Source organism: Empidonax traillii, unplaced genomic scaffold (genome assembly GCF_003031625.1).
Source record: "Empidonax traillii isolate 1590-97213 ecotype Southwest subspecies unplaced genomic scaffold, ASM303162v1 scaffold1617:size82245, whole genome shotgun sequence".
Lineage (NCBI taxonomy): Eukaryota > Metazoa > Chordata > Aves > Passeriformes > Tyrannidae > Empidonax > Empidonax traillii.
Genome location: NW_020956810.1, coordinates 62,729 through 73,898, shown reverse-complemented (window position 1 = coordinate 73,898; position 11,170 = coordinate 62,729). Strand labels below are relative to the sequence as shown.

The window sequence follows — 11,170 nt, the reverse complement described above, 5'->3', positions numbered from 1 at the left end:
GCCTAAAGTATCATGCTTATTTTTTCGTTTGTTTTATACAATATATAGAGCTCATTAGCTCTTTGCTTATCAAAGCAAGAGCTTCCTGAGGTTGAATTCAGAACATATTCCCTGAAATGGTGGGGCAGCCGTAAGCAAATTTCATGCAGAATTTTACTAAAAAATACATGGGAAAGTAACACATCCTTTGTGTTCCCTATGGGTTATCTCTACAATTCAGTCCTAGCAGGCTGAGGCATTAGTGAAACAATTTCAACAATTCAGATACTATTTAACTTCTGAAAACCAAGTGAGAAGTTTTAGGCAATTAAGAGGCTAATAATAGAACAGCAAATTTATAACTGGCAGTTAGGTTTTTTTAAAAGGACTCTAGGGTAAATTCATAGTAAATTTTTCATTAACTCAGTGGGGTGTTGTGCTTTGTTAATAAATTAGCTACTCACATGCTTCTTCACTGTTTTAGAGGTTGTTACCTGCCTTAGCTCTGATGTTTTCATTGTTTAGCAGTAACTTTTGATTATGACATTGTGAGGGTGCAAGTGAATTTTTTTTGTCAGAAACATATGAAAAAGCTTACTAAATTTAAAAGTAACTTTTTTTACAAATTCTTAACAAAATTGCATTTATTTTCAAAGTTATGATTTGGTTAGCATGGAAATATGAAGAAAGTTTGAGAAGCCCACCTGAAGCTCTTTGAAATGCACTCATCAACCTCCATATGCTTTTAATATATGCCCTTTAATCTTTGTTGAAGCTTAGTTCTCTTTCTTTCAAAAACATGCCTTTTTTTTTTTTTTCAGGGGAGGGTTCTCCTAACATCAGTAGCAGGAACTGCAAAAAATGTTCCTTTGGCTTCATATTAATTTTCCATGTGCCTGTACCATCAGAGTAAAGTAATTAAAAATGAACAGAGCACATCTTGTCACTCTGAAAAGCTGCAGTGGCAGATCAATGTCCTCTGTGTGTAGAAGCAAGAAAGGGAAATCAATGTCTCTCCCCAACTCCACATTTTTCCTGATTTATTTCTGCCTGAAGTTTTACCCTCAGTCTGTCCCTCAAGGACCTATTTCAGGGCTCCTGACCTCTGTAGCTTTCTAGATTGCCTCCTTAGCCATTCCTTCTTAAACACTGCATTTAACAGGAGAAATACACCTTCTTCTTGTCAGAGGATGGACAGATAAAATCATAGAATCATAGAATCATAGAATAGATTGGGTTGGAAAAGACCTCCAAGATCATCAAGTCCAACCCCTGATCCAACTCCAATTACTATATCATGGCACTAAGGGCCACATCCAATCTCTGCTTAAAAACCTCCAGGGATGGTGAATCCACCACCTCTCTGGGTAGGCTGTTCGATCTCTGCTGGGAGGTTTCTATTTTCCTTCATGGACTATAGGGAGAACCAAGAGCAGTTAGTTCTCATTAGTACATGTCTTTTACATGTCTAGAATTGCACCTAAGCCTGGTGTGGCAGAGGAAGGACTTCCAGTGGCATCCAGGCTTGTCTCAAATCCCATCTGTATTTACTGTAGTAAGTGGCAACACATGTATGTTTAGTGAGTGGATACCAGAGTCAATCAATTTTACAGGCAATCAAATAGAATAAAAGCAGGAAAGTGGATCATTAAATACTGTGTAAAATGTCATGTTCCATTACCAAAAAATCAAAATCTATAAATCAGGCAGAGAACACCGTTGCATTTAGACAGCATCAGGAAACATGGAAAAGTCTGAGTAAATGTCTTCTCACCAAAAAAAGAGCCTTTTAGTGACAGAAAATAGAAAATTAATGTCTAAGGAAAAGCTAGATGTCCTGTTCTTATCTACACAACTAAAGACAAAAAGATTTACGAGACATAAGATAACAATGTGAAAGGTTGAAGGATAAGTGATGTTTATCACTCAAGGAAGAAGTTGCCTCTAACCTTGTTCAATGATAATCTCTTCCCTGCATGTGTCTGGGTGTTGGTTTTTATCATTACTAAAAATAATGCATACCTTTTAGAAGAAAACACATTTTAATATAGTTGTAATACTGATGGGCATGCTGAATATAAGTATTTTTGATGTAAAAGTGGGAGAGGAACTAGAATTGTGCTCTTTTAATTTCCAGGGTCTTCAAGGTGCTCCTGGACTGCCAGGCATACCAGGACCCAGTGGACCATCTGTAAGTGTTTGGTATCACCTGTGATCTCATTTATCTCTGCAGAGGTTGCTGTAGCTGCCTGCAGCAGTCCTTTCTTTTGTCCTTTCTTTTGTCTTTTAGGACAGTATTAATAAAACCTTGCCCATACTGGCTCTAGTAAAGTAAACTATGTTGGTGTTGATGTTACTGAAAATACTATCGTGTTCTGGGCGCAAGGTTTATGTAACTTAAATAGGTTTGACGTTTTAGCATTACTAGAGAATGTGTGAGGCTACATGACTTACAGTGTGCACACTTGCACTGAATTATGTCTTTGTACCCAAGTTATATTCGTGTTTGTAATAAAAATCTAAAAATAATTCTAGCTCGTAGTTCTGCAAAAATTCAGTGCTGAAACTAAGTAATTACTTGCATTCTCTTTTTTGTTCTGTAATTTCTTGGTTTCACAAATCAAAAACAAACTATGAAAATAAGCTAACAGTATTTAAAGACACTGAAATATATCATTAGAATTTTTTGTATTATTGGCAAAGGTCCTCTTTAAGATTGTTTCAAATTTTATTTTCTACATATTGAGTGGAATCACATTAGTTAGTATGATCATTATTCATTCCCAGGTTTCATGGCAATACTAATGCTTCTTTCAAAAACTGTAGCACATGTAGGAAGTTTAATGTGGAATATATAAACATTTTAGCAGTAATACATGATTCTTAGCAGTACCAAGATGTGCCAGTTAGAGTCAGTGCATTTAGTTAGCTCGCCAAGGCGAAAATGCAACTGCAAACACAAGTTTTACCCTTCAAAGGACTTATCCGAAGGACACAGCTGTTATATCAGACAGAAGAGAAATATTTAAACCTGAAGAAGAAGCATAATTAGGTTTAAATGACCTTCAAAAAGCAGAAGTTTTAAAAACTTAGAGATGATGTCAGAATACTGTGTTTAATTTTTTCCTAACTAATATAAAGAATTCTGTGTTGTGCAGGGAGTCACAGGAAGACCTGGACATCCTGGTCCAGCAGGGCCAAAAGGCGAAAAGGTATTCCTTCTTTTTAGTGTTGGTAAAGATCTGTGAAGGTTTTGCAATCCCATTGCATAAGCTTCCTTTATAGTTAATTTACACTTTTGTAGCACTGCTTTTTTTCAAACTTATGTGTTCTTTTATTAGGCGCTCAGTATTATCCATTGTAACTAAGAGGTCAGAATAATTTTCCGTGTTCCTCAGATCAGACAAATACAGCAGAGACAAACTTAGTTTGCTGAAAAATACTTTCTAGTACAAGTTCTCCTTTTTATGTATGAATACAGCTGTGGGGTTTTTTTCTTTATTACCTTGGAGTTTTCCAGGCATAACACTGCCACATCAATGTGTGGGATCCTACTAATACTCTACAAAACTTTGACTCTGTGTAAGAAGGGAAACTATTTTGTAAAACTCCTAAGAATTTTTCAGTATAAAAATTTGAATGACAGTTTTCTCCTTGCAGACCACGATAAGAAAAATTTACCCCAGTTATTTCATTTTTATATAACTGAATGTAGAACACAAGTTTTTATTAGTTCCTTGTTCACAATTCACACACAAGTGAAAATGAGAAGCCACTGCTCTATAGTTTGTTCATCATTCAAAAAGGGCAAAAAGATGGCTGAAGAGTGACGAAGAAAGCTGAAATACAGCCCCAGTAATTTTCTCCTCTCCCCTTCATCTGGGGGGTATATTTGAGAAAAGATGAATATGATTTCTAAAATAATAGTACTTTAATTCCCCAGGAACTATTCCATACTACACTTTGGAGGCTGTTTCTATCAATTAGCAGGACCATTTGAAAATTATTCTAGTATAAAGATTTAATTACAATTACATTTTTCTGGTGGCATTGAACACTTAGCTTGATTTTTGCCACCTTAGTAATTTTAACTATGTGAGTTAAGGGTCTCACTGAGATATGTTTAAGAGGATTCAACAAAGTCAATGAAAAATTCTGACAGACTTGTTTCAAATTATACAGTGTATTTAACTGAATTGTAATGATAAGATTTTGAAAAGATTTTTTGGGAAATTTTTTATTTAAACCTTTGTAACTCTGTACTAGTTAGAGACCCCACCATTCTGCTGGGGAAAAATCTCAGCAGCTGTATTTTTTTTTAATATAAGCAATTCAGTACACATCAGCAGAACAGACTACAAATACAGGTAACAACAGATTAATATTTTGTAATAAAAACCAAAAATATGTTCATTATTTCTCTTAATAAAGATTTTTTTTAAAAATCCCAATTTTTATTCAGTATGTGTCTACATAAACTGAACTGTAGCTCTTTATTTACATATGAATGATCAATTGAGGACTGGCTTTTACAAAATAACATACAAAGAATAAAATGAATGTTAACTTTTATCTGCCAGTTGCTAAGAAATTCATATTAACAAATCTTTTTTTTCTTTTTTTTATCTTCCTCTCCCTCCTGGTACCTATGAAATGTTTCACAACTCAGGGTACCGCTACTATTTTACCATAAGGAGGTTACTACACCTAAAGCAGCAAGCAACAAACAAAATAAAAGACTAGTACAAAGTAATGATTCATAACTTGCCTAAAACTTAAGCAGGAACTTAGTGGGTGGGAGAATTTATTCTTGATATTACCTGCTTGTATTGACTGTATCTCTTGTTTATTGTCATTATGGTCATCATAGTTGAAGTAGGGAATAAATCTGTCCAGCTACAGTAAATAAGTCTTACGAATCTCTTGCTGCACTAGGGTAGTGAAGGTTCTCCTGGGAAACCTGGACCACCTGGGCCTCCGGTGAGACATTTTGTTTTATATTTTAAATGTCATATTAAGAACAATATACCTGTGAGTAAAATGTAATGTAATAAAAGGAACCAACTGGCAATCTAATACATGTTAGTACTGCAGGATTGAAAAAAATTTCTTTTTTCAAAATGTTTCTGTATTCCTTTTTTTTTTTCTCTTGTGATTCATCACTGAGTAAATTGAGGTCACTAAAGCCCTCCTAGAAACCTGGTCAAATTAGTTAACCTTGGTGTCCAGTGTTATTAGAGTAATTTGAGAGCTTGGGTATCTCAGATCAGAGAACTCGGGGAACATGGGGAAAGACTCTGGACTCCTAATTAAGTGGAACAGTACCTAACACAAAATTTATTCTGCAGAATTATAATAATAAATATCAATATAACATATACTGCGATTCCCAGGTTTCTACTTTTATCATTAAAAAAAAAGGTCCCAAGCTGCATTGGTATGTGTCTTGTGCTCTTTTGAAATGTCTGGAATCTCTGACAAATTGAGAAAAAAAAATATACCACAGGTTTACCAGCCTACAGGACTTGAACAGGACAATAATTCTGCCTTTATAATTCATAAATGACACTTACTTGGTTTTTATGCTTTAAAGGGTATGCCTTACAATGAAAGAAATGGAATGAGCAGCTTATATAAACTGCAGGTATTTTTCTTTAATGTTAATTGTTTTTTTTTTTCAATCCATACCTAATTTTGGCCCAACTCAACTTTTAAACTTGCTGTTACAGGGAGGTGTGAGTGTCCCTAGTTATCCAGGTCCACCAGGACCTCCCGTAAGTATTATCAGAAATCTAATTTCTAATAGCTAATAGACATAGTAAGAGGGAGATTGATTGGTTGTGTAGAATTTGATTTTATATGTGAAAGATTGAAAAAAATAAGTATATGATCTATATGTAGCAAATGATATAAAGTCTGTGAATTTATGTTTATTAAGTATTTTAGCACATTTTGGAGAGTAATTTATTTTAAGTATTTTGTCCATTTGTGGTCATGGGCTGGCACCAAAGTGCAGAGCTGTCTTTCTCTCTATCCTGGAACAGCAAAAAAAACCCCAAATATTTTTAAGATTTTATACTAAGTTAATCAGCTGAGAGGGCTGGAATTAATACTGATTCTAAATGCACTGCATTAGCAAAGTATACTCATGATGCAGTCATAAAAAATATCATCTTTTTGTGTAAGACATTCTTTAAATGTGATTCCACTTTGGTTTTTTTTCTGCAGGGTCCAAAAGGAGATCCTGGAAAAGTGGTATGTATGTCTTTTTTTGGTCTTAATAGAAAACTCTCCTAGTTTGACACGATAGTCTTTACAAGGGTAGAAGAGTCTATTTAAGTTCTTTAGCAGGTAGCTTACCTCCTGAAGAATCAGTACACCTGAAAAAGCCTTTTTAATTGCCAGGCTTACAAATTTTGCAATTTTGGTAAATAGTTCTAAGTGAAAATGTAGTGAATGAACATAGTATTAACTGCTTGTGAATTCATCTCTACTGAACTGTTTCTGGATATATCTAAGACCAGAGAAGGTGAAATAAAGGCAGAAAATATCTTTCGAGCTATTAGATTGTTCTCAATATTAAATTTGAAAGTGATAATGGTCAAGGAACAGTGTGTGCTACATCATGCCAGTTGGTAACAAGTAGAAATTGATGTTTTCTTTGAAATGGTGTGATGGCTACTTAAAGTATGATCCCATTGCTTCTTGTGAGCAAGAGGATGATGACCAATAGGAGCCACTATACCTTTCAGCTATACAGTTTGACATTCAAAAGCACAAACTTTTTGATTCTTTTTTTTTACATTAAACAGTGTTATGTCCTTTTCCCATGATTGTTCTTTAAAAATTTTGAGGAGGGGAAAGACATGTAGGGGAAGAATCTTGAGCAGTTGCATAGGGTTAGCTGCCAGCAGAATGTAGATCCAAACCCTGGATGGGTGTACATTTTCCAAAGTCCTCAATGCATGTGTATACCTTGCCTTTGTAATAGAGAAAATATATTTGTCGTCGTCTTGCAGTATGTTTGTACAGTTCCTAGACTTGAAGGTGGCAAAGTTGAAACTCCCAGGTATTGTGTCTTGATGGCTGGACATTAGTGAAAATACCCAAAAGATAATAGTAACACTTGAGTATTGATGGTTGAGCCCAAAAACTATGATAGTATCGAGTATCATTTTAAATAGATATTGTTTAAAAAATTGGATAAGTGCTTCCACAACAGTTAAAATTCCAGTAAATTATCTACTTGATAAAGATCAGAAAACCCTAAAAAATATTGGAGAGAGCATTTTTGAAACAAACTCATGTCCCTTCCAGCAAAGCAAGTAACATCTCTGCCTGCTGCTAATGAAACAAATTGCTTCAGGGTTCCATTCAGGAGTTCATTCAACCACCAAGAAGCTGACATTTGACCTCTTCAGCTGCTGTCCTGTCTTCATATTGTTAGTCGTGGGCACACTAAATAAGGAGATGGTTCAGCCAACATCTTGAATGCATGATAATAAAGAATCAGGGTCAGAGGAGAGCACATGGATTGTTTAAATGTCACTGGAGACCGACCTTGTCTGAACACATCAGGCCACAGTGTTTGGAAGATGATGATGATGATGAGGAGTGTCTTCTCTTGTTGAAGGGTTCTTGTCTTCTGACTTGGGTCCATATTATGGAGTCTTTGTCTTCTGATTCAGTGTGAAATTACTGAGAAATCTCTACTCATGAAAGCGCAGCATGACAGTACCATTTAGATGTACCTTTTTTCCTGCCAGTGAGGGCACAGTATCTACACAAATATAGTAGCAGAATTAAGTGCAGCTAGCTCACACTGACCCAACCAAGATCAAAGTGATATAGGAAGGTAGTATCTTTAAGACCAGCTTGGATTTCATCTGTCATGAAGGTGCATAATCTCCACTCAGCCAGCTTGTGCAGGGTTTAGGAATATGTTTGATTCCTTGCTAAGTGTTAATGGAAAGTCAGCTACATGAAAAAGTGCATTTTGATCTATGAACCAGTGTGATAACTGTGCTTCTCAAGGACAAGAAGAAACCCAAATGAAAACCCCTCAGCAGTGACAGCAAAACTTGGAGTTGTGGGGTAGTTTTCTAAAACAGCTGAATAATCTGTTTTCAAAAGAACTCACAAAGCCTCTTTTTTTTCACCATGATGCCCAGAAGCTGAATAAATCTTTCTGTATCAACATCCACTTCCTACTCAGGAAACACTAGCTACCAAATAGAGTTCAGGTGCGGAAGGAGAGATCTGTCAGAGACTTCAGGAAATCCAGACATCAATTTGCCATGGCTTTTAATTTAACTGACAATTGCTGAAATACTGAAATTGTTGGCTGTAGTTTAAATCTCCATGGTTAATGATCAATTTTCTTTCAAAAAACAATTAATAGGGCTTCCCCTCTCTACATGGTAACCTGATTTCTCTAGTAGAGCATGTTTCTGGTTTTCTTTCAAAACTTGAAGACCTAACCAGGGATCCAGCCTGTGCATCCCTTCCTGCAGAGTGACCTTTTTTCAGGGAAGAGAGCACTGAATTGCTTGGAGGTTGGTTCTCTGATTGACAGGGTATGCTTACATCCCAAGACTCTGCTGCCTGGAGGTGCTTTAGAGGTGACCTTGGCTTGCAAGAGCACTGAAGTGGACTTTTCTGGATTACATTCTTCATCAAAATTAAACCATTGATCCAAATATTCACACAGTGCCTCTGAGAAAAATTTAATTCGCAGATCAGTAAAACAGAGTGTAACAAAATCTGTTCACCTAATAACTGGTTAGCTGGTTTACTAATCACAGGTTAAATAATCTGCTGTTGCTTGCTGTTCAACATTTCTCAAGTCGAGTACTGAAATTCTAATGTATACAATCCTTTTTAATTAAAAAAAATAAAAATCAGGGAGACCCAGGACCAATGGGCTTACCAGGACTGGAAGGACTCCCAGGGGAAAAGGTAGGACTCTTAAAAAGAAATCATGGCTTCTTCTTAGTGGACACTACTTGCAACTAAATGTTTTCTGAAACCATGTTTGATTTTTTTTTTTGGTGTATTAACATTTCTGTGTGAAAAAATCTTGGCATATTTATCTATAATTTTTTGCTTTACTGTGAATCTAGATCATATATTCATCCAACATAACATTTCATTTTCTGCAACTGGAAAACTCTGTGTGGGAGGTCTTGTAATATTTTGTTGTCTTAACTTGGTAGAACACTGCTGTACTTGATAATAATATAGTTAACATGTTTCTAGATATGGTTACTAGTTCCTGTTCTCTATTGAACATTGTCTTATGTTTGCATTCCGTCTGTCTGCTTCTCAGCCTTTTGCTTGCTAGTTGTGGAGGCCGATTATGAATGCAACTTGTCATGAAATGCTAAAAATGTCACTATTTTGTTATTTGTTCCTAAATATGGCAAAGTACAAAACATCACAGAAATTAAAAAATGCATAAATATGCTTTCTGTTAGCAAAAGCAGTTTGATTTTGCCCATAAATTTAAGAAGAAAAATGAGTAAATTCTTTTGCAAATGAAGTATTTGTTCAGCTTTTTGAATTACGTTATCCAATGACTTCATAAAAAATTAGTTTACTGAAACATTTTTTTCACCAAAAAGCAACGTAAAATAAAGTTTCTCTCTCTCGGTATATCTGTGCATTACTCCTACTTGTGCAAAGTGGTGAGTGATAAGATTTAAGGTAGATGCTTAAATTACGTGAGATGATTCCTGCTCTGTAATACTTCAATTTACAAGCAAATAAAGACTAGTTTGATTTCAAAATGAACAAACACAGGGAGATGTTACAGGTCTAACTGAGACAAAGTGGGGACAGGAATTAAATAAAGGGAATAAGCAATGGATCAGATTGTATAAACCAACTAAGTGGGTGTTTGGCCCTTTCCCAAAGTAAAAATATCTTTTCCTTAACTAAATTTGATCAAAATTCCACATTTCTGGTGCAAATAAATGAACAGAGTCTTGGAGCCTGCCAGTTCCAACAGTATAATACATTCTGGTTTTTAATATAGAACTGTTATGCACCTCTGTGCAGCAGAATTCAATCTTCCACAGACAAATGTTGGCTGTAATTTCATGATAATTTCATGAACTGGTTTAAGAACTTTGTGTCCTCTGGATAAAATGTCCCTTCCCTCACAAATCACTGTGCTGACACAGTGGTTTGTGAAGCCATGCAGCAAAACACATTGCTGAAAGGACCACAGTAAGCCTGGGGGGAAAAAAAAAGAAAAAAAAAAGAAAAAGAAAAGAAAAAAGTTGCAGTGGAAGTGTTAGGAATTTTGAGTTTTGTTGTCATGGCCACCATACAGGGAAAACACATCAAGTTCTGGGTCCAGAATAACCACTGGGACAGTTGGACAGCTTCAGATAAGTCAGGGACTTTCCATCCCTTTTCAAGGGAGACCTGAAGCACAATCAAAGGGATAGCATAGAAATATAATATAGGAGAACCTAAGCAAAGGATTTTGGTTACTTGCTCAAGTTTGTAAAATGAGCCAGTGGCAGAGATAAATATTAGCATTTAGCAGAGCCTGGCTCTTGTCCTCGTTTTCAGTTCACTGAATAATCATTCCTCAGGTTTTAATGGGAATCCACAAACAAACTTCTGTTTTGATTGTTGCCATTTAAGTATAGATTTATCTTTTCTTCAGGGTGACCGTGGACCAGCTGGCACACCAGGAGTAGCAGGGACACCGGTATGTATATTCATGAAAGAAAACTCAGTTTTTTAGAAGCTGAAAAAACAGGTCAAGCAAGATGCTGAGCTGTAATCTCTATCATTCTGGGACATGAGTGCTTGGCTTATACTTTATAGGCAGGTAGGAAGATTCTGTTTTTCCTAAAGAAATTAGATTTTTATTAGCACTGAGGGTTCATATTATTATTAAAATGACAGGAGGGAGTGGTGTGAATTCATGATAAAGCTGGAATTTTAAGCTACTTAGGTAGGAAAGAATATGAGATTCTTCTCATTGCCTCTATTTAATATAGATAAAGACTTTTTCTGTGTTCATGGGCATGCACAAATTTCTGAGCATCTTTCTATCACAAAGAGAAATTATGAACACTGGTTATTGCAATCCACAAGGATCTGCATATCAAGTCAATCAAACATTTGCTTTAGGGGAATGCTTTGTCAGCTATTTATGTGTGGTATTCAGAGA

The 11,170-nt window shown here is 35.6% G+C and overlaps 1 protein-coding gene across 1 annotated transcript in view; it reads left to right on the top strand.

Annotated features, from left to right (window-relative positions):
- LOC114070609 (collagen alpha-1(XIX) chain-like) overlaps positions 1–11,170 on the top strand; it is a 35,027-nt gene that overhangs the window by 5,092 nt on the left and 18,765 nt on the right. The window contains exons 5-12 of the mRNA XM_027908127.1: positions 2,117–2,170; positions 3,138–3,191; positions 4,915–4,959; positions 5,573–5,623; positions 5,709–5,753; positions 6,208–6,234; positions 8,884–8,937; positions 10,658–10,702. Coding sequence (XP_027763928.1) covers positions 2,117–2,170; positions 3,138–3,191; positions 4,915–4,959; positions 5,573–5,623; positions 5,709–5,753; positions 6,208–6,234; positions 8,884–8,937; positions 10,658–10,702 — 375 coding nt within the window. The remainder of the gene's footprint in view (positions 1–2,116; positions 2,171–3,137; positions 3,192–4,914; positions 4,960–5,572; positions 5,624–5,708; positions 5,754–6,207; positions 6,235–8,883; positions 8,938–10,657; positions 10,703–11,170) is intronic.